A 26,554-nucleotide genomic window follows, 5' to 3' on the forward strand; every position below is an offset into this window, starting at 1 on the left:
AGATCTTATTGAGGCAAGGGTGAATTTAGTTCTATTGATCTGAATTTGTTCCCTATTTTTTTCATGAATCTCTTCAACACATATTCTTGTTTACCTGGTTTTCCCTAGAGGCCCTGTTAGGAAGTTGTTAAACTTCATTAACAAATATTTGCCGAGTGGCCATCCTGTGCCCTGCCCTTTGGTAGAAGGCCCAGAGGTGAGCGAGTGTGGGCCTCAGAGGAACGGAGGTGATTTCAGGGCTACTGGAGCTTAGAGCATGAGGAGGGAGCACAAAGATGAGATGGACTGGGAAGCAGGGGGAATATGAGCGCAGGACCGCATCGGGGGCCCGAGGACCTGACTCAGGTCAGCAGCATCCGTGTGCCTCTCGGTCCCGCAGAGACGAGGGCAAAAGGACATGAGCCACTCAGCCCAGGATCCGAGAGCAGCATCTGAGGTTTCCCTTCCGGCTCCCCCTAGAAGTCCAGGGTCGTCCGGCCTTGGAGGCCAAGGTCGAGTCAGACTAGAGATGCTGAGAATCCAGAGTGAGGGACAGCCCTGTCGCTTTTAATTAAGGGGCATGTCCTCATCATGGCCCTGAAGAGTTTCTGCATGTTTGATGCAAGTTTGGCGGAAATCAAACTTGTGGTCTTTGAAAGCGTTTCCTGCCAAAAGGCTTCTGTTCTGTTTGTGTGGATCATCTCCTTGTTGATACAGATTTGCATCTGTGTGTGTCTCAGGTGATTAGACCGAAAGGTGGGGGAGGAGCTGGGCAAGCAAAGTAAACATTGATGCCCCCAACCCCTCCCACCGAAACTGCTCCTACATATTAGGAGTGAAAAGGCATGATGGTATTTGCTGGAGATAAAGGGACATCCACAGAAGTTCATAGAATAATATACCTTTTGACACTGAGCAAGTACAAAGGTTAAATAAGAAGAGTACTCTTTTACTGATGATGGACGCAGTAAACAGCGTTCTAACTTTCTTCCTCTAGGTAAAGCAGCATTTCCGCAGCAGATGGTGTGTCTCTTTTCTCATAAGTTCCTTACCTTTGACCGGACCTTCTTTCTCTAAATTTTTCTAGGCTGTTCAGTTTGACCCTGAAGAAACTCGTCATGCTAAAAGAAATGGACAAAGATCTTAACTCGGTGGTCATTGCTGTGAAGCTGCAGGTGAGTTGAGCAGGATTGTTTGCTCAGGGCCCACAGAAGCTGGATAACCTTGTGCCCATGTCAGGGCTTCAGAGATGCTGGTAGGAGACCAGCATCCTTTGCTGAGTCCGTCACTCAGCAAAGAAGATGCAACTGTGGGAAGGCGGTCCAGCTCACGTAATACTGAATCCCAGTTCTGCCCCTTAGTTAAAGCACTCAGTTTCTTTGTCTGAAGGATAAAAGTGGCTCTCCCTGCCCTGCCTATTAACAGGATTAGCATGAAGATCAAGAAATTCAGAAATTACTAGGATGGCAAGTGTAGGTTTCGGTCTTATTCCTGGGATTTCTGGGTATAAGCAGATATATGGGTTGGGGAGACAGCTTTGGTGGTTTTCCACAGGGTGAAAGATATTTATAGGTTATTATTTCAGGCTTGACAGTTTAAAATTTACTGGGATATTTCATTTCTGAGTAATCCCCACATTTAATTCCTTGAACTCACTCAGTATCTCCAAGGGACCCAAAATATTTCACCAAGATTCATATTCTAAGCGTTCTGGAATTTCAGTTTCAGGAGAAATCAGGCTCCAGAAAGGTCAAGGGGTCTGTTTTGCCAGGTGATTTCCAAGTGGCAGAAGTAGAAAGCAGAGAGCCATCACATATGTGGTCGTTAAACTGCAACACAGGACCTTCCTTAACCGAAACCTTTTTAATGACGGTCCCTCTGCCTTACTGAGAGTCTGAAGCGCCTCTGGATCCATGAAGTGATGGAGTTCTCCAGCTCGAGAGCAGTGTATTTGTGATTCATGGAGCTCCGTTTTTTGGAGAAACAGTGAGCTGTAAGGCCACTCCCTACTGACCAGGATGTCTGGTTACTGGCTCACCTGTTATGCAGCAGTTTTTTGGCTTCATTAAAACCCACGTCTGTAGCATTTTCGTAGTACATGAAGCATACACTGTAGTCCTCAGTTCTCTTTCTGAGATAAATACATTATATTAGTTTAGTCCTCGAAACCTGAAACATTTTGGGACTCCCTGGTGGTCCAGTGTAGCACTGAGGCTGCACTCCCCGTGCAGGAGGCTCAGGTCAGGGAGCTGGGTCCCACCTGCCACAACCAAAGCCCCACACGCCCCAGCTGAAGAGCCCCAGTGGGGCAACCAAGACCTGGTGCAGTTACACAAATAAAGACACATTAGAAAAACACTTGAAACATTTTAATTACCCCTTGTGATTTCTGTGTGTCGCTTACATTGAAATTCCCTGTTCATCTCGGTGCATAGTGATTTTAGTCACTAGGTTGTGTCCGACTCTTGCAACCTCATGAGCTATAGCCCGCCACGCTCCCGTGTCCATGGAATTCTCCAGGCAAGAATACTGGAGTGCGTTGCCATTTTCTTCTCCAGGGGATCTTCCCAATGCAGGAATTGAACCGGGGTCTATTGCATTGCACGGAGGAGCCTGGTAGGCTGCAGTCCATGGGGTCGCTAAGAGTCAGACATGACTGAGCGACTTCACTTTCACTCACTTTTGTGCATTGGAGAAGGAAATGGCAATGCACTCCAGTGTTCTTGCCTGGAGAATCTCAGGGATGGGGGAGCCTGGTGGGCTGCCATCTATGGGGTCGCACCAAGTCGAACATGACTGAAGTGACTTAGCAGCAGCGGCAGCAGCTATTGCGTTGTAGGCAGATTCTTTAATCTAATGTGGTGGCTCAGAGGTTAAAGCGTCTGCCTGCAATGCAGGAGACCGGGGTTCGATCCCTGGGTCGGGAAGATCCCCTGGGGAAGGAAATGGCAACCCACTCCAGTATTCTTGCCTGGAGAATCCCATGGACGGAGGAGCCTGGTGGGCTACAGTCCATGGGGTCACAAAGAGTCTGACACGTCTGAGTGACTTCACTTTCACTTTTCAGATTCTTTACCATCTGAGGCACCAGGGAAGCCCTTTAGTCACTAAGTCATGTCCAACTCTTGCAACCCCATGAACTGTAGCCCGCCAGGCTCCTCTGTCCATGCAGTTTCCCAGGCAAGAATACTGGAGTGAGTTGCCATTTCCTTCTCCAGGGGATCTTCCCAGACCCAGGGATTTTTAACCCAGGTCTCCTGCATTGGCTGGCAGATTCCCTACCACCTAAGCCACCAGGGATAATTCCTCCCAATTCTGTGAGACGTTTCCAGACACCATGAGTTGAAAAAGCAAGTGAGGGGCTGTGATGGGCAAGTGGAAACTTGTGTCTTTTCCTCCTTTCCCAATTTCGCACTCGTTTCTAGGTCACGGGCAGCGTTCCAGTTTTCAGGAATTATTTCCTTTGCTAAAAGCCAGTGCTTTCCAGTGCAAACACTGTTGGTGTGGTTTGGAAAGTTCCCTGCTGTTTTTGCCTTCCTCACAGTTAAATGCCTTTGCCAAAAGAAATAATTTCTTTTCTTTCCTAATCAAATATTTAACATTCTGTAAAATTTTAAATTATACCCAAAAACTACAAATATCCGAAATTTTTTGCTCGACTTCCAAGCAGCTGAAAGTAATTACAGATGTTAACACATTCATTTATCCAGTCACTTATTTATTCATTTACATATTCATCTAATAAATATTTATGGAGCACCTGTTACACGCTAAGTGTTGTTCTCGGCACAGGGGATTCAGCAGCGAACAAAACAGACCCAAACTCCTGCCTTTAAGGACCTTTACCTGCTGATAGAGCAGCTGTCCTCAAAATAGGGTCTGCAGAGCCTGGGCTCCCCAAGACCCCCTCACAGGATACAGGAGGTCAAAACTGTTCTCATGATAGTACTGTGACTTTACTTGGCCTTTCCACCTTGTTGACATTTGCACTGAAGTTACAAGAGCAGTGGTTGACGAAACTGTTGCAGGAAGTGGGACCTCCTCCAGGGACCGAGAGCAGGCTCTTGTCTAACACTCGGAAATGGATTGTCCGAGGAGATACACATGCTGAAAAAGCAGACTTTATTGGGAAGAGATGCCTGGGCGGAGAGCAACAGGGAAAGGGAACCCAGGAGGACCGCTCTGCCACGTGGGTCGCAGCCTCAGGTTTTATGGTGATGGGATTAGTTTCCAGGTTGTCTCTGGCCAATCATTCAGACTCAGGGTGCTTCCAGGGGGCGCATGCCATCGCTCAGCCAAGATGGATGCCCGCGAGGGGGACCCGGGATGTTGGTACGACATACAGTCTGGTGTCTCCTTTTGACCTTTCGCAAATTCTTCCGGTGGGTGCTGGCTTGTTAGTTCCATGTTCCTTACCAGGACCGCCTGTCTTAAAATAACTCCTGCAAATGGCTGCTATGGCCCCTGGCCAGGGTGGGCAGTTTCAGTGTTTCCTCTAACAAAACAGCTGGCCCTTCCCTCACACCAGGGCGGCCTCCCCAGCGTGTCAGCAGTCATCGTGCGTCCACCATCGCAGACTGCAAGGAAGAGGTGAAAGGCCAGGTTTGCTTAAGAATGTCCTTGAAGGACAGTAAGAATTGTTCATTTATTTTGTCTCAGCCCTGGAGCACATGCCTTCTGAATAGTCTGCGTGATGAAATGGAGACGTGCACACAGCACTCCTGCTTCACGGAGGAAGCTGCCTGACGACTGAGCTGTGTCTTGAAGTAGCTGCTATTTCACAGAACACCGTTCGTGTCGAAAGAAGGGCTTACAGACAAACTGTTACTCAGACTCAGGAATCTGGAAGATTGTTTCTTGAAAATGAACAATGTGAGCCTGTCACTTTGAGGGGAGACAACTGAGAATATTTTTTGGCCAGTAAAATAAATGACATTTGAGTTTTCAAGTAAAGATTAGAATTATATATATATATATGTATGTATATACGTGTGTGTGTGTGTGTGTGTATATGTATGTATATACATGTGGATACACACACACCCATTGGACCACCAGGGAATGCCCAACAATCCACCAAGAATTTCTCTATTTAAAAACTAAGCATTTAAAACACTAGTAACCTAATTTTTAATACATTAAGACTCATTAATGGGTATTTTTATGTGTCATAAGTAATGGTACTATGAAAGTGAAAGTTTTAGTTGCTTAGTTGTGTCTGACTCTTTGTGAACCCATGGACTATGGACCACCAGGCTCCTCTGTCCCTGGAACTCTCCAGGAGTGGGTAGTCATTCCTTTCTCCAGGGATCTTCCCAACCCAGGGATCAAACCTGGGTCTCCCGCATTGCAGGTGCATTCTTTACCATCTGAGCCACCAAACCAATCCCAAATATCAATGGTACTACAGTATCAGACACAAACTGTTCTGCTTCTATACTGCAAATGAAGATATACGATGCTACAGATTTAAAAAGATACTGAAGATAATTTTGAATTTGTACCCAAGTTGGTAGTGCCTGGCACCTGGAAGAAGCAAATTCTGGGACCCACGAGGAGCCGAATCTTTGCTGGAGGGCAGTAAAGACGAGACTAGTACTGTGCTGGGCTCTGAAAGTGCCAGAGCTGGCTGTGCCCTTGTAAGCTGCTCTGCATCTATGTCCTCTTACCGGCGCATACAGGTTCACGTTCACAAGTTTGCGGTTCAGATAATGCATTTGGGATGGAAACGTTTACGGGAATTTACAGCACACATTTAGATAGTGAGAGTTCAGATAATGAGGGCCGCTGCTGTTGAAAGGTGATGATACGTCCCAGTGGGGGTGGGGGATGGAGCACGCCCAGGGGTGGAGGAAGTTATGTGGTGGTCACAGGTGGCCTCACTGAGAAGATGGCTTTCATGCAGGGACTTTGAAGAAGGTGAGGGAGGAAGCTGTGCAGATACCTAGAGGAAGAGCACTGGAGGGAGAAGCCAGGGCGAGGCCCTGAGCAGGGAGGTGCTGGCAGGATGGAGAGAAAGGAGGAGGGCCTGAGGCTGGAGGGGAGTGAGAGGAAGAGGAGGGGAGGGCAGAGAGATCGGGGGATGGGGTGTATGCCGCGATGGGAAGGTCTCTGGCTTTTATTCTGTGTGAATTGGAGGGTTTGGTTTTTCTGTTTATTTTTTGGCTGCTCCGCAGCATTTGTTGTTCAGTCATTCATTCGTGTCTGACTCTTTGCGACCCTATGGACTGCAGATGCCAGGCTTCCCTGTCTTCACCATCTCCCGGAGCTTGCTCAGACTCAGTGCTGTTGAGTCGGTGATGCCATCCAACTGTCTCATCCTCTGTCATCCCCTTCTCTTCCTGCCTTCAGTCTCTTTCTCAGCATCAGGGTCTTTTCCAGTGAGTCAGCACTTCACATCAGGTGGCTAGAGTATGGGAGCTTCAGCTTCAGCATCAGTCCCCTAAGTGAATATTTAGTATTGATTTTCTTTAGGACTGACTGGTTTGATCTCCTTGCAGTCCATGGGACTCTCAAGAATCTTCTCTAGCACCACAGTTTGAAAGCATCAATTCTTCGATGCTCAGCCTTCTTTATGGTCCAACTCTCACATCCATACATGACTACTGGAAAAACCATAGCTTTGACTAGACGGGCCTTTGCTGGCAAAGTAACGTCTCTGCTTTTTAATATGCTGTCTGGGTTTGTCATAGCTTTTCTTCCAAGGAGCAAGCATCTTCTAATTTCATGGCTGTGGTCACCATCTGCAGTGATTTTGGAGCCCAAGAAAATAAAGTCTGTCATTGTTTCCAGTGTTTCCAGCGTTTCCCCATTCCCCAACCAAGGATCAAACCCATACTCCCTGCACCCCTGCGTTGGAAGTGCAGAGTCTTCAACATTGGACGACCAGGGAGTCCCGACTTGGAGGGTTTTGAACAGGGAAGTGATAGGATTGTTCTGGCTGTTGTGTAGAAAACAGGCTGTCAGTGAGAAAGAGGAATCAAGAAGATCAGCTGATAGGCTCTGACAGCGATTCTGGCAGGAGATGAGGGTGGCACCCGAGCTTTGGCCTCAGCAACTGGAAGGGTGGAGATGCCTTTAAGTGAGATGTGGAAACCTGTGGGTGAAGCCGGTTTAGGGGGAAAGATCCAGAATTCAGCCCATCACGTTGTGTCTGTGGTGGCTGTTAAACATCCTAGGAGAGAAATTGAATAGACAGTTGACTGTGCAAGTTTAGAGTTCGGGAAAGAGTGGTCTGGGAGAGAGTTTGGAGAGTCGTCAGCTTATCTGAGACCAGAAGATGGAGGAACTCCTCGGGACTGGAGGGAGTGGATACAGAGAAGAGAGCTTGTCTAGAGATCGAGGCCGAGGGACAAAGGAAGGACCTGACCTGGGGACCAGGAAAGAACAGTTGAGGGCGAGAGGAAATCCAGGAAAGTGCGGTGTGCGGGAGGCCACGGGAAGGAAGAGGGGCTGGAGGGGAGTGACAGGCCCTGTCAGAACTCTGATCAGTGGAGGAAGAGGAATCCCCCGTGGAGGTTCTCAGAGACTCTGAGGATGGCAGCCGTGGTGGGAATAGTGCAGGTAGGAGGGCTGACGGAGCGCAGCTAGGAGACAACGAGAGAAGTCTTCAAGAGCAAAAATAGACGGCTCTTGAGGAGTTTGCTATAACAGGAAGGCGAGGTGTGGGGCGGTAGCCAGCAGGGCATGTGGGGACAAGAGAGGATTTTTTTTAATGAGAGAAATAACAGTAGCCTGTTTGCTAATGGAAATGATCCAGAAGAGAGAGCAAAGTTGACTGTATGGGAGAGGAAAGAATGACTGGAAGAGCCTCTTGGAGTCAGTGAGCAGGAGGTGAGAGGTGGGGCGGGGGGTGGGGGCCGGGAGCCCCCTGGTGTGGCCGAGGGGAGGAATTGTGGCCACACAGACGTGGCCAGGAGCTCGTGTGGCAGGGGCTCTTCTCCTGTCACTTCAGTTTTCTCGGCACAGTGGAAATCAGGGCTGTTAGCTCAGCGTGAAGGCAGGGGTGGGGAGGTGTTTGGGGCGTGAGGATGAAGTGAAGGGGTGAGTGCCCAGACTGGGGAAAATGCAATGTGATCACCGGGCAGCCCCGCAGGCCCACGTCACGTTTGGGATCATAAAGTCAAAGTCAGAACAGAGAGCAGATATCTGATTCTCTCCAGGCATGTTCAGCTCATGCCACTGGATTTATACAGCATTGGAATCCTCCTGGTGAGCACGGAGAACAGCAGCGGGCAGAGGCCCTCGGGGTGGGCAGGGACCGCTTGTCCAGACGGTGGCATTTCAGCCGAGCAGTGAGCAGAGGGGACAGTGGGCATGAGGAGGAGTGAAACATGGGAGGATCAGTGGGTCGTAGGCCTGGTGGGTTTGAAGGATTGTTGTTGACACACCAGAGGGAATGAGCTCAAAAGAACAGAAAGTGGGGATCAGAGACTAGGCCATGTGACATAGAAGATTCAGTCATCAGTATCAGTAATGATAAGGTCCAGAGTGTGATCAAGTGGGTGCAGGACTCGGACAACGGTGAGGACGAGACCCCTGGGAGAGGGGTTTAGAGGCTGGGGTGTCCGAAAGTGCACGTGTCAAAACCATGAACTGTTAGGGTGGGACGGGTGCTGGGGAGAGGAACAGTGCATGATGGACTGAAGTCAGGAAATGAGCACGGGGCTTCCTTGGTGGTCCAGCGGCTACGAATCTGCCTTCCAGTACAGGGGGCGCAGGTTTGATCTAGGACATTCCACATGCTGGGGGGCAGCTAAGCCCGTGTGCCACAACTCCCGAAGCCTGGTGCCTTAGAGCCCGTGCTCTACAACAAGAGAAGCCACCGCAATAAGACCTCGCATCAAAACGAGAGAAAGCCCAAGCACAGAAATGAAGACCCAGCACAGCCAAAATTTAATTAATTTTTAAAAAAAGACTCAATGCAGCCAAAAACAAATGCTCCTTGGAAGAAAAGCTATGACAAACCTAGACAGAGTATTAAAAAGCAGAGACATTACCTTGCCACAAAGGTCCGTATAGTCAAAGCTATGGTTTTTCCAGTAGTCATGTATGGTTGTGAGAGTTGGACCATAAAGAAGGCTGAGCACCAAAGAACTGATGCTTTTGAACTGTGATGTTGGAGAAGATTTTTGAGAGTCCCTTGGATCAAACCAGAGTCCACACAGATCAAACCAGTCAGTCTTAAAGGAAATCAGTCCTGAATATTCATTGGAAGGACTGATGCTGAAGCTGAAGCTCCAATCCTTTGGCCTCCTGATGTGAAGACCTGACTCACTGGAAAAGACCCTCACGCTGGGAAAGATTGAAGGCAGGAGGAGACGGGGACGACAGAGGATGAGATGGCTGGATGGCATCACTGACTTAATGGATGAGTTTTAGCACTCTGGGAGATGGTGAAGAATAGGGAAGCCTGGCATGCTACAGTCCATGGGGTCGCAAAGAGTCGGACATGACTGAGTGACTGAACAACAACAACAAAAATTTGAAAAAAGAAAAGAACAACAGCCAAGAAGAGAGGCAGTGGCAGCAACTCAGAGTGGGACTGGGGGGAGGTGGAAGGGAGAGTGTTCTGGAGCTGATGCTGAGGAGCAGGGAGGACTCCCTCCCACCGCCAAGTCCCGCGGTCACACCTAGAAGCAGCAGAGGGGGCAGGGTTTCTCGGCAGTTTCCTGGGGCCGTCCTGTGCCCTGCAGGCTGGTCAGCAGCAGCCCAGGCCTCTCCCCTCTAGAAACATCACACTCATACACACACACCCCCAACTGGTAACAACAAAAAATATCTGTAAACATTGCCAAATGTCTCCTACCCCTGGTTGAAGCCACTGCTATATATAAACCACATTTTGGATTCTTAGCATTTCTCGGATTCATTGTCCAGAGACTTCTTAAATCCTAAGAGCCTAAATAAATTCAGGTGAAAACTTTGTCAAGACTCTTGGTCATAATAGAGGTTACAAAAAGTGTTATCTAACACATGAAGCAGAGTTTCCTTTATTATTATTTGTTGTTATTGTTGTTTAGTTGCTACGTTGTGGATTGTAGCCCACCAGACTTCTCTGTCCATGCTGATTTCCTAGGCAAGAATACTGCAATGGTTTCCATTTCCTTCTCCAGGTTATTATTTTTAATTGGCATAATATAATGGTATTATAATTATAAAAGCATTGTGAAATATTACATTTAGGAAATTTTTCTTCCTGCATTATACAAAACCTGCATTTTATAAAAGCAAAAATTAGAGATATGTAAGAAACCTAAAAGTTAAAACTAAAAGTTTCATTTCTAAAGGACAACAGCAGAATACCTATTCCAGTACAGCAGAATAACTTCACCACCTTGAGTTAGAAAAAGATTTCTTAGCTAGGACCCAGAATGCACTAATCATAAAAAGAAAAAAAAAAAAAGATCAAAATTAAATACTTCATCAAAAGATACTATTAAGAAAATGAATAGGCAAGAAAATATTTACAATTCATGTATCTGGAAAATTCTTGTATAAATTAAAAAAACTTACGGTCGAGTAACATGATGAACAACACGGACAAAGAAGTTTGATCAGGCTCGTCATAAATGGAGATTTACAAACGACCTATAATAAATGGCTGGGAGGGCGCTACAGAGGATGAGTCACCAGGGAGACGCAAAGTGCCGCGGAGTGGTCCTCTGCACATGCGCAGTAGAATCCATGTGTCCTGGACAGACCACGCCCATTGCCCACGAGTTGCGGACTCTGCAGCTGCAGCTGGAAAATGGCTCCAACGCTTTAGAAATAGTAGTCGTTTCTCATAAAGCTACAAGTGCGTCTACCCTGAGGCCCAGCCATCCCTCTCCTAGGGGTCCAAGAAAAAGAAAATACCTCCACACAGACTTGTACAGGAATGATAACTTTGGGACTTTTCTTCTAGTCCAGTGGTTGAGAATCCACCCGCCAGTGCAACTGGACGCGGGTTCGAGCCCCAGCAGGGGAACTAAGGTCCTGCATGTTGCAGAGCAGCTAAGCCCCGTGCACTGCTACTGGAGCCAGAACCCCGCAACTGGACGGCCTATGCACCACAGCGAAAGAGCCCACACACGGCAACCAAGACCTGCTGAAAACAAAAATAAAATACAAATAAATGAACACATGAAAATCAGAATGGCAGCTTTAGCCATAGTGATTGCTAACTAGAAACGCCCTGAGTGTGAATGTTCAGCAACAGGACAGTGGGAGCCACGCGTGGTACATTCGTGGGACAGAATTCTGCTGGACAGTCCAAGGGACTGTGATACACGCAACAGCCTGTGTGAACCTCAGACACATTATAAATGTTGGGCAGAAGCCCAACCAAATAGTACATGCTGTGTGGTTCCATTTATGCGGTATTTTAGAGCAAGAAAGATAGGTCTCTGGTGAGAGGAGTCAGCAGCACTCACCTCTGAGGAGGGGTGCAGGGTTGACTGGGGCGGGGGGGTCCAAGGGATTTTCCCGGAGTGGTGGCGATCTTGTACATCTTGGTACAGATGTGGGCTACACGGGCGCACCGCTTACTAACTCGTCCATCGGCGTGCTGTCGCTTCACTGTGTTAAATTAAACTCAATTTTTAAAGTAATTTTTATAAATTTACTGTCATTCCTCAGACCCTCCGGCTGGTCTCTTTTTACTTTGAGGAACAGTTTAGCCCAACTTTTATTGTTCTTTAAGAACGAAAAACGCTAGGGTGTCTAACCCAGTTCAAGGTTTATTGGGGACAGTGCTTAAAGCAAAAATTCCTGGGAAAACATGTATCAGAGCTGAGCCTGGGAAGGTGAGTTGGTGAGCTGTGTGTGGAAGCATGAGAGAGGACCCAGGAAGAGAAAGCAGCATGCCGAAAGGCCCAGAGAGAGGACAGCGTGGCCGGTCAGATGGGAGGAGGGTGGCCGAGGAGCCTTGGGGAGAACTGCCACGCCTTGGGGTGAACTGCCATGCTTTGGGGTGCCACCTTTCTGCCTCTCCCTCAGGGGCAGTGGGAAAGGAGAACTCGAGTACAGTAACACGTCATTTTAATGTGAAAACCCTTTGTAAACAGCATAATACATGTAAAATCATGTCTATGGTAGTGGCTTGATTTTAATCAAGTACAGCAAAGACTGATGGAATATCTGAACTGGTAAGATTCTTCGTAGAGTTTAGGTGTTGTTTGTGAGCATAGTATTTCTTTTGGTCTGATTTTTGGTGATGCAGCTTTGACCTATTTTGTCTTGGTTTCAGGGTTCAAAAAGGATTCTTCGCTCCAACGAAATCATCCTTCCAGCCAGTGGACTGGTGGAGACAGAGCTCCAGTTAACCTTCTCCCTTCAGGTGAGAACCTGCTCTGTCTTAGGTCATTAATATGCCATGTCCCCCCTGGTCTCGAACGATGCTCTGATCTGGAGATCATTTAATCCGAGAACAGCCCAATGGCTTAATGTCACCCAGAGCTTCTGTGGCCTGCCTGGATGGCCAGCGCCATCTCTGAGGCCGCTGCACCACGCGTGCTGAGACCTGGATGGGCTGCTGCAAAGTACACCATGTCTCATTCTTCTTTTTTTAATTGTAGTTGATTTAAAACGTGTTAATTCGTGCTGTGTAGCAAAGTGACTCCATATTGTGTACCCATACCTATACTTTCTCCTTTTTCTTGTTTGTCTCCTATATTATATATACATTCTTTTTCACATTCTTTTCCATTTTGGTTTGTCACAGGATAGTGAATATAGCTCCCTGTGCTATACAGTGGGACCTTGCCATTTTTCATCCTGTGGACTAGTTTGCATCACATCCTCTTTCCTTGGACTGGGCTGTTGGCCCCACCGTCTACCACAGTGCTCCCCATCTCCTCTCCCTAGTAATCTGTGTCCCCGCTCCCCGAAGGAGAGGGTGCTCCTTCAGTCTCATTTTGCCCCCATATTGCAGCCTCCGTCCCATCCCTTCTCCTCCTTATCCATCCTCGTATGTCTTGTCTCTCCTCATAACCCCTGTAGCCCAGGTTGAACGCTTGATCACCTGGCAAGGAAAGAGGCCATGTTTCAGAACATGTGTGGACCACTAGCTGCAGAGTGGAAGCCCAGTGCTGGGCAGAACCAGATGCTCCTCTCACCCCCCGTCACCCCCTCATACAGAGGGGAGCCAGTGATCCCCATCACCCCCTCATATGGAGGGGAGCCAGGGAGGCAGAGGATGGTGGTGCGTCCTCCAGCAGAACTAGACCCCACCAAGGACTCTCTGACTAACTGTGCCTGGCTCTGTTTTGTGCCCGGCAGTACCCTCATTTCCTAAAGCGAGATGCCAACAAGCTTCAGATCATGTTGCAGAGGAGAAAGCGTTACAAGAACCGGACCATCCTGGGCTATAAGACCCTGGCAGTGGGGCTCATCAACATGGCGGAGGTGAGAGAGGGTGGCCTTTCAGAGCCCGAGAGAGACCCCGGCCCTGCCAGGGCTCTTCCCAGCCTGCCACCCCCCTGGCTGTTTTATTCCAGGTTACAAACTAATTATTTTATTGGAAATCCAGGACGTGCCTCTTTTTATCTGGTACTTCCTTGCTCACAAAAAGTTTTTTCCTTAGCTTTTTTAAAAATGTCAGAGAACACTTCTAATAATAAGAAGGATTCCCGTCTGCCCTGCACCCAGACTCTCCAGTGTTGGCACCTCTGCCTCTCAGTTCTCGCCTGTGCGCACCGTGTGCATGTTGCTCACTTCTCTGAGCCACCGAGAGTGAGCTGCAGGCAGGATGCCCCATTACACGTTAATATGTTGTTGCTGTTCAGTCGCTCAGCCGTGTCCGACTCTTTGCAACCCCACGGGCTGTAGCCCACCAGGCTCCTCCGTCTATGGGATTCTCCAGATAAGAATACTGGAGTGGGTGGCCATGGCCTCCTCCAGAGGGTCTTCCTGACCCAGAGATCGAACCCCCATCTCCTGCCTTGGCAGGCGGATTCTTTACCACTGAGCCACCTGAGAAGCCCACACATTAGTATGCACCGTGTCAATTTCTTAGAAATAGGAATACTCTCACGTGTGTGCACCACCCACCATGAAGATCAGGACACTGACGTGGCTCGGGAACGTCCTTCGCAGGCCCAGGGCTTCACCTGGGAGCGTGGGCTGCATTTACTTGTCCCTTTGGTCTCCCTTGACCTGCAGTCCCTCAGATTTTTCCCATGTCTCCCATGCCCTTGACATTTTTTTAAGAGGAGAAGCTGGTTTCTTTATTGAGTGCTCCTCCGTTCGGGTTTGTCTGATGTTTTCTGAAGATCACGTTCAGCTTCCAAGTTTTTGGCAGAGTTACCACAACAGTAATGCAGGCAGCACTCCGAGTCGACTTGTCCCTTTACTGGTGAGGCTGTCTTATCGCTCGGCTAATTGAAGATGATGTATGCCGGCATTTCCAATATAAAGTTAATTAATACGTATTTTGTTCTTAGCAATGAAAAAAAAAACATTTTATAGGCAGATGTTTGAGGATTCTGTAACAGTCTCTTTTTTGCTCATATCTTCGTAGTTTTAGCTTCTGTTAATTATTCTTGCCTGAGTCAGTTATTAGTCCTTAGATGTGCGCTCACATTCCAGTCAGTTCCAGTCAGCACCCCTGGGCTCCTCCAGCCTTTCTCCTCTCCATTCCTTCAGTCTGTTTGCTTGTATGTGAGGCTCTCCTGTATGCGCAGCAAATCTTCTCAGCCCGGATGAAGGGGAAGAAGAAAGGGACCACAAATCAATTTTAAAACGTATTTCTATATTTTCATACTTCAAATAGGAAAAAATTTTGCAGCCACGACAAAAGGTGAGGTAGTCCCAGCGCATCTTTCCGTCATCTTCATGTTTTGTATCAGAACGAGGGCCTGGGGTTGCAAAGGCTGTGGACGCCGTGTCTCGCCAGCCGTGTTGAGCCCTTAGGTCCTTCTCTCATTGCCAGGCACAGGTGGCCACGGTCTGCAGGCGCCACCCCCACTGCTGAGCCTGAGAGCTGGTTCCTCTGTGAAAGACTTAACTGCAGTCCTAGAGAGGAGCAGCCATTTTGTATCTCAGGCCTTGACTTTTATCTCTTTGCACACGACCAGAACCATGACTGGCACTTCTGGAGACAGTTTTACAATGAGACCACGGAGACGTCCCTGGCGGTCCAGTGGTTAAGAATCTGCCTTTCAATGCAGGGGACACGGATTCGATCCCTGATCAGGGAACTAAGATCCCACATGCGGCAGCTAAGCCCTCGTACCGCAACTCCTGAGCCCGGGCTCCCCAATGAAAGATCCCACATGCCACACCTAAGACCCAACACAGCCAAGCAGATAAAGAAGTATTTTAAAAATAAATAAAGTGAGACAAGGGAATTCCCTCGCAGTCCAGTGGTTAGGACTCTGTGTTTTCACTGCTGAGGGCCGGTTCAGTTGTCGAGGGGTTGAATCCCTGGTCGGGGAACAAAGATCCCACAGGCTGAATTGCACAGCCAAAAAATGGTAAAGTGAGGCTGAAGGCAATAGAAGAAGAGCAGGCGGGGGAGAGTGAGAAAGAAAATGTGGTAGCAGAACGCAGTTCCCGGTGGCTCGCGTGTCCGCTGGGATCTGTGAAAACGCGCCGCACTCGGGGCTCTTGCGTGAAGCACGTCCATGGCCGCCTGTGCTCGTAGGTGATGCAACACCCGAACGAAGGCGCCCTGGTGCTCGGCCTGCACAGCAACGTGAAGGATGTCTCCGTGCCTGTGGCAGAAATAAAGATCTACTCCCTGTCCAGCCAGCCCATTGACCACGAGGGGATCAAATCCAAGCTGTCTGGTAAGATGAGTGGTGTCGGAAAGCCCTGCCCAACCCCCAGATCTCCACCCTGGGAACTACAGTGTTCCTAGGAAAGAGGAGCTTAGGGGTCCCTGAAAATAAAAGGGGGCCGGGGCCCTCTCCTCTACCCCAGGCTAATCTCCACCTGAGGATAGCGGGACGCCAGCCAGCCAGAGGGCCCCGCCAGGCCAGATCTCCCCCTTGCGAGGTTCTCTTACTAAGGTGTCTGTTTCCAGACCGTTCTCCTGATGTTGACAATTACTCTGAGGAAGAGGAGGAGAGTTTCTCATCGGAACAGGAGGGCAGCGATGACCCGCTGCACGGCCAGGTAGCTTCCCACAGCCCCTCACACACAGGCCGGCCGGGAAGCCCCTCCAGACCCTCCAGAACCTCCTGGGGTTGGGGCTTCCCAACCTCATTCCATCCCCTGCCCGCTTAGGACCTGTTCTACGAGGACGAGGATCTGCGGAAAGTAAAGAAGACCCGGAGGAAACTCACCTCTACATCCGCCATCACAAGGGTGAGCCGCCAAGGTCCGGGGAACGTTTCCACCAAGATTTCCAGTCAGGGGTGAGAGGGGAGGGGTAGGATGGGAGTGGTGTTTACAGACTTCCTGGGAGCTTTTTTTTTTTTAATCAATAACATCCACACAGGGCCGTCCCCTCGAGGCTCTGATACACCCCTTGGTACCACATTCTCCACCAGCACCTCCACCTCCTCCAACACCAATCACTGTGGCAGAGAACCGGCATTCCTGATGGCAGTCTGTCACATTCTTCGGGCTCTCTTAGGATACAAGAAAGGTTGAGAAACTTTGTTGTAGGCTTTGGAACAGATGCTTCCTTGGGGAGCAGAGCCCTTCAGACAGCCTGCCTCCCCTCTCCAGGTGATCACTGTGGATTTCATACTGTCCACTGCATAGAGAAGTCCAGTCCTCTCTAGGAGAATCTCCACTTCAAATCATTTGTTGAACTTACCCAGAAATAATAGGCTAGTGCCTGAAACTGTGGGCTTGATATCATGCCTGCCTTAATAGATCCATGACATCAGAGACCAAATGCCCATGGAATCCGTCTCCTGCATAAGATTTCCTAAGGAGCCACTGCTTTTGGTGAAATTAGAGTCCTGGACTGAGATACTAGCACGCTCAGTCACTCAGTCGTGTCCGACTCTTTGTGACCCCATGGACTGTATGTAGCCCACCAGGCTCCTGTGTCCATGGGATTCTCCAGGCAGCAATACTGGAGTGGGTTGCCATGCCCTCCTCCAGGGGGTCTTCCTGACCCAGGGATCGAACCTGCATCTCTTGCACCTCCTGATGCTTAATACCTGAATTTCTAGGTTAAATCTGACCTATTCTGGGGTCTAGTGCCTAAGTGTAGGACAGTCACAAGTCTCACTTTTAGAAGAGAAATTTCCGGCTTCATCGGTCCCCAGAGGCATCCTGATCTTCTCTGGGCAGAGCCAGCCTGGGGACCCTGAGAGCAGAGATTCCCGCCACCTTCAGGAGTGAAATAAGCAGAGGCCAGACCTTCCCAGCGTGCGTGTCTGAGCCTGGTCCACTGTGAGACATGCTGTCCCCTCTCCGGGCGTCCTGGGCTGTCCCTGGGCTCTAGCAACGTCTAGAGCGCATTTGAACCGTTTCATTGTCCTCAGGCTTCTCACCCTTGATTGGGCTCCTAGGCCAAGGGAGGCCTGTCCCGGCCTCCAGCCCCACTTGTGCTTTGATGATGGGTGAGGCATCTCTTTTTTGATTCACGCTAATTTTTTTTTTTCCTGCGCTATAGCCACAGAGAAGTCCCATTTTCTTCCCTTGGGTGCCCCCTGGGGCTTTATAGCCACCTCTTCCTGTCTATCCAGCCTCACCGGTCACTCAACAGTGCTCCGCACTCCTTTGATAGCCACCCCCGAGGGTGTTTTTGTTGCTGTTGTTTAACTGCAGGGCTTTCCAGTCAGAGTTTGAGAGGAACTGTTCTTTCCTTCCTGTCTCCTGTACACACTCGTCCTCTCTCCACCGACAGCACTTGTTTTAGGCGCGCTGGCTGAACGGTCCTGCGTCTCGGTCACCGTGGCTCCCAGTCTTCCTCTGCTCGGGTGCCCTGCTGCCGATGGGAGCCCCGCCCTTTCCCGAAGGCCCAGCTCAGTCGCCCTCACAAGTCCGTCTCCTCCATCCCCAGGTGGCGAGTCTGCCGACCAGTCAGGAGGTGCTGGTAGCCACAGACTAGTCACCAGAGCTGGGGTCGGACACGGAGAGACAAGGAAGGCCTGGTCTGTGCCATCAGGGAACTCAACAGTGTCCACTGACACAAACACATTTTCACGAGTGGCCGTGACGGTGTAGGGCAGGCACCAGACGAGTACTGTGTCAGGGCCGCCACGGCAGTAGAGGGGAAGTGAACGACTCTGAGCTGGACAACTTCACGGGCGAGATGCCGAGAGATGCCGGGTTTTCTGAGAGTCAACAGGCCTTCACCACATGGATTTGGGGCCAAGGTTTAGTCAAGGCAGAAGTTACCATATAAAAGGCCCAGCAGGAGGGCACCACACACACAGCTTTGCAGAGTTGTATGGTTCCAAATAGGAAAAAGAGTACGTCAAGGCTGTATATTGTCACCCTGCTTATTTAACTTATATGCAGAGTACATCATGAGAAACGCTGGGCTGGAAGAAGCACAAGCTGGAATCAAGATTGCTGGGAGAAATATCAATAACCTCAGATATGCAGATGACACCACCCTTATGGCAGAAAGTGAAGAGGAACTAAAAAGCCTCTTGATGAAGGTGAAAGAGGAGAGTGAAAAAGTTGGCTTAAAACTCAGCATTCAGAAAACGAAGATCATGGCATCTGGTCCCATCACTTCATGGGAAATAGATGGGGAAACAGCGTCAGACTCTCTTTGGGCTCCAAAATCACTGCAGATGGTGACTGCAGCCATGAAATTAAAAGACGCTTACTCCTTGGAAGGAAAGTTATGACCTAGATAGCATATTGAAAAGCAGAGACATTACTTTGCCAACAGAGGTCCATCTAGTCAAGGCTATGGTTTTTCCAGTGGTCATGTATGGATGTGAGAGTTGGACTGTGAAGAAAGCTGAGCGCCGAAGAATTGATGCTTTTGAACTGTGGTGTTGGAGAAGACTCTTGAGAGTCCCTTGGACTGCAAGGAGATCCAACCAGTGCATTCTGAAGGAGATCAGCCCTGGGATTTCTTTGGAAGGAATGATGCTAAAGCTGAAATTCCAGTACTTTGGCCACCTCATGTGAAGAGTTGACTCATTGGAAAAGACTCTGATGCTGGGAGGGATTGGGGACAGGAGGAGAAGGGGACGACAGAGGATGAGATGGCTGGATGGCATCACTGACTCGATGGATGTGAGTCTGAGTGAACTCTGGGAGTTGGTGATGGACAGGGAGGCCTGGCGTGCTGCGATTCATGGGGTGGCAAAGAGTCGGACACGACTGAGCGACTGAACTGAACTGAACTGAAGCAGTTAGTTCCCACCTAAGCGGGTTGTGAGGGGTTAAATGGTGGGCGAGGCTGGGGACAGGCAGCGCCAGCCCTCAGTGGACACACAGTGATGCTAAGAGGCTCTGGGGCCCTCGAAGGCCATCACCTGGGGAGTGACTGGGGGTATCTGCCTGTGGAGCAGCCACCGTGGACTCTGGAGGGAAGGAAACTGGAGGTGGGGTGGAGGGGGCTGGTGGAGGGCGGTTGGTGGCCCCAGGGAGGCTGGATGGAAGCAGTGTTGTTCCAGGTAGACGAGAGTAGGGGCCAGCAGCCCTGGGCCGGGAGGTGAGGTGGGGGGAGAGATTCCAGGTCAGCCTTGGTGACTGGGGGACCAAGAGAGGGGATGCACGGAAAAACGTCGAGTTTGAGGAGCCTGTGTGTATACTGGTGGCGCTCACCTGTCAGCACCGGGTTTCTGAAAGACTAGAGAAAGGGATGAGCAGGAGGTAACGGTGGGGAGTTACTGGGGTGGGGTGGGGTCCCAGGGTAGAGACTGTCCCCACCACTGTTCTCCCCCAGCTCTTTACAAAAGCAGGCCCTCGGTCACCCTTCCAACGAGTGATCGCCTTCCACATGGGGCTGCTGGCTGAGAACCTCTGTGGCTTTGTCCCTACAGCAACCTAACATCAAGCAGAAGTTTGTGGCCCTCCTGAAGCGGTTTAAAGTTTCAGACGAGGTACGAGCCCTTACTCCCGAGCCGGACTGTGAGTGGAATTCTGGAGTGTCGCCCTGGTTCCCGGGGCACAGTCGGTGCTGCCACTGGGAGTCGAGATTCCAGGCCCCCATGTGAGGCGGTAGCTACTTGGAAGGAGGCGAGATTGACAGGCGGCGCCTGAGGTTCCACCGTCTTGAGCACGGGGCGCCTGGTCCTCCCTGCCGTGGGTTAATTCCAGGCCTCCGGTGTAGGGTGTCTGGCAGTGCCATTGTTCAGTGTTCCGTCCTGCCCCAAGGGAAACATCGTGAGGAGCAACCTGAGGTGGGAGCCTCCTCCGTGGCGTCAGGAACTGGCCACTAGAGAAGCAGTATCCCCCCCACCCCTGAGCTCTCGCAGGCCGGAGCCGGTCCTCACAGGCTGTCTCCTTAGTGGACTGAGACTGGAGACTTGTCTCCTGTGGACTCGTCCCCTGTGGACTCGAGGGGAGGGCAGCAGGAGCCTGCCAGGGTCCCAGGCTTCCGAGTTTTCTCCAGCCTGTTTCTCGGGAAAAGCATGGTCTCGCTCCCGCTCCTCTTCCTGACGCAGGGTCCTGGTGGGGAGTGCCAGGGAGGCACTGAGGGGGAACCCTGGCCTCACCATGTCCTGCTCTCAGGGTCAGATCACAGAAGGGCCACCACGACCACCCTGAGGGGGGTGAAGCTATGGCAAGTCCCCTGAGGGGACTGGGCAGGGTAGCCGTGGGAAGAAGTTGCCCGTCTCCATGTTGTGAACAGGGGTAGCCCCCAGCTCAGAGGTTTTGTCTTCTCCCACAGGTGGGCTTCGGGCTGGAACATGTGTCCCGGGAGCAGATTCGAGAAGTGGAAGAAGACTTGGACGAACTGTATGACAGCCTGGAGATGTACAACCCCAGCGACAGCGGCCCTGAGATGGAGGAGACAGAGAGTGTCCTCAGCACGCCGAAGCCCAAGCTCAGGTGAGGCCCGCACCCCGGCCTCCCGAGGCCGCACTGTCTCCAGACCCCTCCCCACCCCCATGACCAGGGGATCTTGGCTCCTCACCCTTGACTGACCTCCAGCCCTCTGGATAAAGGTTGTTGTTTAACTGACAGAAGCCCCCATAGAATTCTGTCCAGTCCTTCAGTCCAGGCCCCTCCTTGTCCAGCCTCTGCTGTGTCTCTTCCTCCCAACATCCTTGAAGCCCGGGTTTTGAGTCTTTCTAGAACACCAGCTCTCCCCGGCTGACCACAAGCTGCTGTTCTGGGGCCTGGGGCCCCTGACTGACCCTGGCTGTGGTTCTTTGCCATCCACAGGCCCTTCTTTGAGGGGATGTCACAGTCCAGCTCCCAGACGGAGATCGGCAGCCTCAACAGCAAGGGCAGCCTCGGCAAAGACACCACCAGCCCTGTGAGCACGGCCGAGGGCGGTAGGGGCGTGGGGCCAGGGAGTGGGCTTAACACGGGGTCTCCTGCACAACGAAGGGTGGTGGGGCGTGCAGAGCGGGGCTGGGGGAGTTGGGGTAACACTGGGTCCTCTGCTCCCGGCTCATTTGGGACCTGCGAGTGGTCTCATCTTTTTTCAACCTCAGTTGTCATCTCAGTCCTGCCGGGCGCTTAGTGCTCTGAGGGCGCTGCTGTGGCCGGGCAGATGTCCTTCTTGGTCTCTTCCCGCCATGACCTGGAGCCTTCCCTCCAAAGCACGCGGTGCCTCGACACCTCCCCTCAGAGCCCGTCATGCGGTAGCTGGGAGTGTGGCATCCGGCCAGGGGTAGCAACTCTGCTTCCAGGCGGGGAAGGGATGGGGCAGGAAACGCCCAGGGTCTGTTCAGGAGAAATTACGTGGGCTTTGCTGAGGAAGTGGGCAGCGCCCTCACAGAATCGAGAATTCATTTGGCCTGCTGAGCCAGAGGGAGCCGGAGCCCCCCAGAGCCCAGCCTCACCCCGGACCATGCCCTGCTCCTCCTGGAAGGCCTCCCCAGCCGTGGAGCAGAAGAGTAGGAGCCTGTCTTGATGCTGCACCCCCCTCAGGCCCTTGGAAGCTCTCCTTGCCCTCGTTTACAGCCAACGGCCGGATTTTAGTAGGGTCTTTGGTTTGCAGCTGAAAGCCCAGTGTCTTCTCTGTAGATCAAAGAAACTGAATCCTTTAAGTCCTCCTGCTCTTGCTGCTTTAACAAAGAAAATACAAAACTAACCCAGCAAATAAGTATGAGCCTGTGAGGAAACGTCCTGCAGCCCGTGAGGCCCTCCATTCGCCCCCACCCCCGTCCATTCCCGGGCGTCTGCGAACCGTCGGCTCAGAGACGGCCTGACTGACTGCTGCCACCAGGTGGCGCTGTCGTCCGCCTTATCCGTCCTCCCGCTGAAGGCGCCGCACGTGTGGTCGGGCCCTAGAACAGCGGCACCACGTGGTCTTAGCGAGCAAACGTGGGATGGGCCCTGGCAGGCCCCGCCGAGAATCCCTCCGCGGAGAATCTCAGGCCTGCCCCTTACAGACCCCGTGCTCTCAGCCTTTCCAGCCCAGGTTCCTGTGATTTGGAGCGGAGGAAGCCTCACACGGCTGCTGCTTCTATTCAGGATGTCCTTGTAGCTGCTCTTTCTGGCGGGGCTAATGAGTGGCCCTGCTGAGTCCTCACTGTCCACGTGGACGGATCACAGGCTACGGGGGCCAGAGTCCACTGCAAATGTAAATAAAAGGGGCGGACTCTTCCAGAGAGAAACCTGGGGCCTGGCCAGAGGGAGACTGACTCCAGGCATCCTCGGAATGCAGAACAAGGGCCCTCCTGTGACACAGTGCAAGCAAATTATGAACTGAGATAGCACCCCAGAGCGCTAAGCCTGGTGCCTAACATATGCAAACACTCAGGAAATGTTAGGGATCGTTGTCAGTCAACCAGTAAGGGAAACTGTCTTAATGAAGCTGTCTCTGGGTTGATGCAATTTGTAGACTCTGCTTTTAGTCTCAGTTGCATGACTTACAGAATTTAAAGAGAAAAATCAATTGATGTTCTGGGCCTCGGGTGCTGTATTCGTAAAGTGAAGCTGCTGGGAAAGATTGAAGGCAGGAGGAGAAGGGAACAACAGGATGAGACGGTTGGATGGCATCACCAACTCGATGGACGTGGGTTTGAGCAAACCCCGGGAAATGGTGAAGGACAGGGAGGCTTGGCGAGCTGCAGTCCATGGGGTTGCAAAGAGCCAGACATGACTGAGCGTTTGAACAAAAGGTGTCAGCATAGGAGCCCAGTTAGGTCAGAAGTCAATGGAGTATCAGTCTTGACAGTGTGATGGCCTAAGGACCCCTCTTCAGGCAGAACATTGCTTTGGGGCAGGGTTGGGCTGAGAGCACAAACTCTGGAGTCAGACTTCTGAGTCCGACTCTTGACTCTTATCACTCCACTGACTGTTCTGGGCAGTTACCAAGGCTTCGTGTCCTTGTCCACAAGTTGCATGTAAAAAGGACATGCCTTGCAAGGCAGAGTGAAGATCCAGTGGGAGAAGGCAGCTAAAACCTCCAGCGTGGCGCTTGATTGATGCTTGGGTTGGTTTGCAGCAGGGGGAGCAGCAGTATGTAAGCAGCGTTGCCATTGTTACTCTGGGCCCCGGGAGCCATTCCAGTTCCGGACTCTTGAAATTGATAGACTCCAGTTGTCTTTTTAGTGAGTCCTTCAAATTCTGATTCTTTTGGCCAAATTTCAGACTTTGCTGGTTCTCTGTGATATTTCTATTTTGAAGAGCTCCATATGTCTTGATGTGGGTGTGGAACTTTGGAATCCTTTAGTATGAAAGGCACTTTGGGAACTACAGAGCGAGGCTGTGCTCTTCACACAGCGAACTTTGAGACGTTCGAGGGAAAACATACGAGGCTGGTGCACTGTAGGCAGGCGAGCACTTGCCGCCCAGCTTTTGTCCTCTCTCCCTGATTTCGTAGCCTTTTTATTTGTTTCTTTTTCCTTAACCTTCCGTTTTGTTCCCCAAATTTCAGAGAATTCAGTTGATCACTAGAACCAGAAGGGATTTCTGCCAACACAAATTATTACAGTTGTGAGTTTTCCCAAGACTTGAGCAGATGATTCGGTCCTTGAAGCTGATAACAGTAGGCCCTGACAGCGCTTCAGCTGGGGCGGCCAAGAGATGGAGATGGTCCGCCAGGACCGCCTGCTGCTAAAAGTTGCAAATTGCATGGCACTGTAGCGAATGGTGCTGGAGACCAGTAGTTCTTAAAAGTGAGAGCCTAAAGTACCACCCCACTCTGGCCCCCCACACGCACAGGAGTGCGGACACCTGTGTGGCAGCCAGCGGGCCCCGAGCCTCAGGCTGCCGCAACTCAGTGCCACACAGTCAGACAACACAGCAGCTGCACTGCTGAGGCGAGAAAAGCCTAAAGTGTTTATAGGAGCAGGAAGAGGAACTTGGAGAGTCAGGAGCTTACTTCTGGCAGGATCGACCGGAACATCCAGAAGAGTCAGTGCATAGCCGGCAGGTGCCCCCAACTCTAGTCTGGGTTAGAGTGCTCAGACACTGCTCTGTTGTCAGGGGGCTTGACCACAGGGCTGCTGCCCGAGAACCTTCGAGCAGGGCGGTGTTACCGCCCTCATCCATCCTCTCTAAAACGTGTTTAAGTCACTCATCATGCTGAGATCCAATACTGAGTGAAGTCATCTCCAGTCTCAAGTCCGACCGAGAGTTTTCTGTGACCGTAGACTGTTAACATTGGTTATCCCAGTAGGCAATGTGTAAATGAACTAGCTGTGCAGACAGGAGGCAACCTACCGTGCGTGGCTCTGAACCAAACTGTCGCACACTCTGGGGCCACAGGGTCTGGTTAAAGTGCCTTGGGTTAATTTTACAGATGACTCAGGACAGTGGTCCTCAACCAAGGGTGGTTTTGCTTCCCAGGGAACACTGGGCAAGGACTGGAGACATTTTTAAATTTTTTTTGGTTCTCACAGCAGCGGTCATTAGTGGGTGGAGACGGGGCTGCAGCTCAGGTCCTGCACAGGACGCCCCAGAGTAGAGAAGGGCCCTCCACAGATGCCAGCGGTCCCAGGTGGAGAAAGCCTGGCTTAGCGTGTGACACGGGCTGACTTGTGTGATCATTGTTCATTAATTTGCCAAGTGACCCCCATGAGCTTTTTAGGCTTTTTCTCTGTGCTCTGTCGTTTACTCAGAGAAAGGACTTTGGGTCATTAGGAGGAAGTGGGCTATCTTCGATCCTTTCTGATTCCCTGGTTCCCCAGAAGAACCAGAGACCCATTTTCATGTAGGATACACAATTCACAGGGCTATTAACTCCTTGGAAAAATGTCCCCATTACTCAGAGAAAGGTCATTGGGAGGAAGTGTGGGGCATCTTCGATCCTTTCTGATTCCCTGGTTCCCCAGAAGAACCAGAGACCCACTGAGGCCAGTGCCTTCCCCACAGCTGAGACTCACACCCCACAGCTGCTCAGGATTCCGACACCGATGTCTGCACAGCCAGAAGCAGCATTCTAAAGTGTGAAAAATCTGGTGCTTTATCTGTATTTGCAAAGTACATTTTTAATATTTATGAGACCTGTAAGAGTTGAGGACAAAGGGAGAATTATTTCACACCTAAATGGCTTAGAATATTCTGTTTGAGGGTTTTCTAGATGTTTCCACCAAGCCAAACACATTTGGCCCCCATGGATGTCTTTAGTCTCAAAATCAAAGACCTGAACGCTAGCGTCCCCTTTCTTCTCACCACCGCTGACAGCAGAAGGGGCCCCGTGTGCCCCTCCTGGGCAGGGGTGTTCACCAAACCCCAGAGTCAGGACTGGCAGATCCCACAGCCAAGCCATCTGAAGGCTGGGCCTCTCTTCCCTGAGAGCATCTTTTGAGAATCAGAATTTCTGGGTTTAGCGTCTCACCGTGGTACTGATTTAATGATCACAGAATAACTGACCTTCTGAAGCTCGGTTTTTCACAAAAAAATATGCTCCTTGTTAAGGTGAAAGTCCCAAAGATGTTATGAAAGATGTCATGAGGTCTTCAGATTAAGTGAAAGTATTTTAAGCTTCCAAGGGACTTAGGGAGCAAGTTAGAGTGGTGGTTATTTGGATTGGTGATGACTAATTATTATAATTTTTGCAGATGGAATTGGCTGCACTAGAAAAAGTCAAATCTGCTCGGATTAAAAATCAAGATGACAGCTTGACTGAAACAGACACTCTGGTATGTATGGTTCCGTCTCCTGTTTCCAGCTGTCGAAAATAGTTTTGGGTACCTTTAGAAATAGAGGCAAAAAACCCTCAGGACCATTGTGAAACTTTCGCCTAAATCTGTGGACTTAGGAAGGTCCTGCATTCTCTTCCTCCCGAAATCTTTACCTGTGGAGTATCAGGTTGGTGCCCAAACTAGCAAACCGGAAATGTCCCCATTCCGCTCTTTCTTTAGGTCTGAGCAAATGCTGATTTGGGTACTTTCTCACTATCTGTCACTCTCATGTCCCTCTTTTTTTTTTTTTTTTTTAATGTTTATGTATTGATTTATTCACTTTTGGCTGTGCGGGGTCTTCGTTGCTGCATGGACTTTTCTCTAGTTACAGCAAGCCGGGGCTACTCTAGTTACGCTGCACAGGCTCCTCCTCGCGGTGGCCTCTCCTGTCGGGGAGCACGGCTCTAGGGCTT

At 50.7% G+C, this 26,554-nt stretch overlaps 1 protein-coding gene across 3 annotated transcripts in view; it reads left to right on the top strand.

Moving 5' to 3' along the window:
• The window catches only part of PACS1 (phosphofurin acidic cluster sorting protein 1), a 148,644-nt gene that overhangs the window by 108,311 nt on the left and 13,779 nt on the right, over window positions 1-26,554 (top strand). For 2 of the 3 annotated variants that reach the window (XM_006056425.4, XM_044943712.2), the window contains exons 2-11: window positions 1,067-1,154; window positions 12,209-12,298; window positions 13,240-13,365; window positions 15,605-15,749; window positions 15,986-16,077; window positions 16,189-16,269; window positions 19,875-19,934; window positions 20,726-20,886; window positions 21,223-21,316; window positions 26,019-26,099. In XM_006056425.4, the coding sequence (XP_006056487.3) occupies window positions 1,067-1,154; window positions 12,209-12,298; window positions 13,240-13,365; window positions 15,605-15,749; window positions 15,986-16,077; window positions 16,189-16,269; window positions 19,875-19,934; window positions 20,726-20,886; window positions 21,223-21,316; window positions 26,019-26,099 (1,018 nt within the window). Of the gene's footprint in view, window positions 1-1,066; window positions 1,155-4,716; window positions 4,852-12,208; window positions 12,299-13,239; window positions 13,366-15,604; window positions 15,750-15,985; window positions 16,078-16,188; window positions 16,270-19,874; window positions 19,935-20,725; window positions 20,887-21,222; window positions 21,317-26,018; window positions 26,100-26,554 lie in introns of those variants that run through there. The other variant, XM_044943711.2, reaches the window with a different exon arrangement.

This window comes from Bubalus bubalis, chromosome 5 (assembly GCF_019923935.1).
Source record: "Bubalus bubalis isolate 160015118507 breed Murrah chromosome 5, NDDB_SH_1, whole genome shotgun sequence".
In the NCBI taxonomy this organism is placed as follows: domain Eukaryota; kingdom Metazoa; phylum Chordata; class Mammalia; order Artiodactyla; family Bovidae; genus Bubalus; species Bubalus bubalis.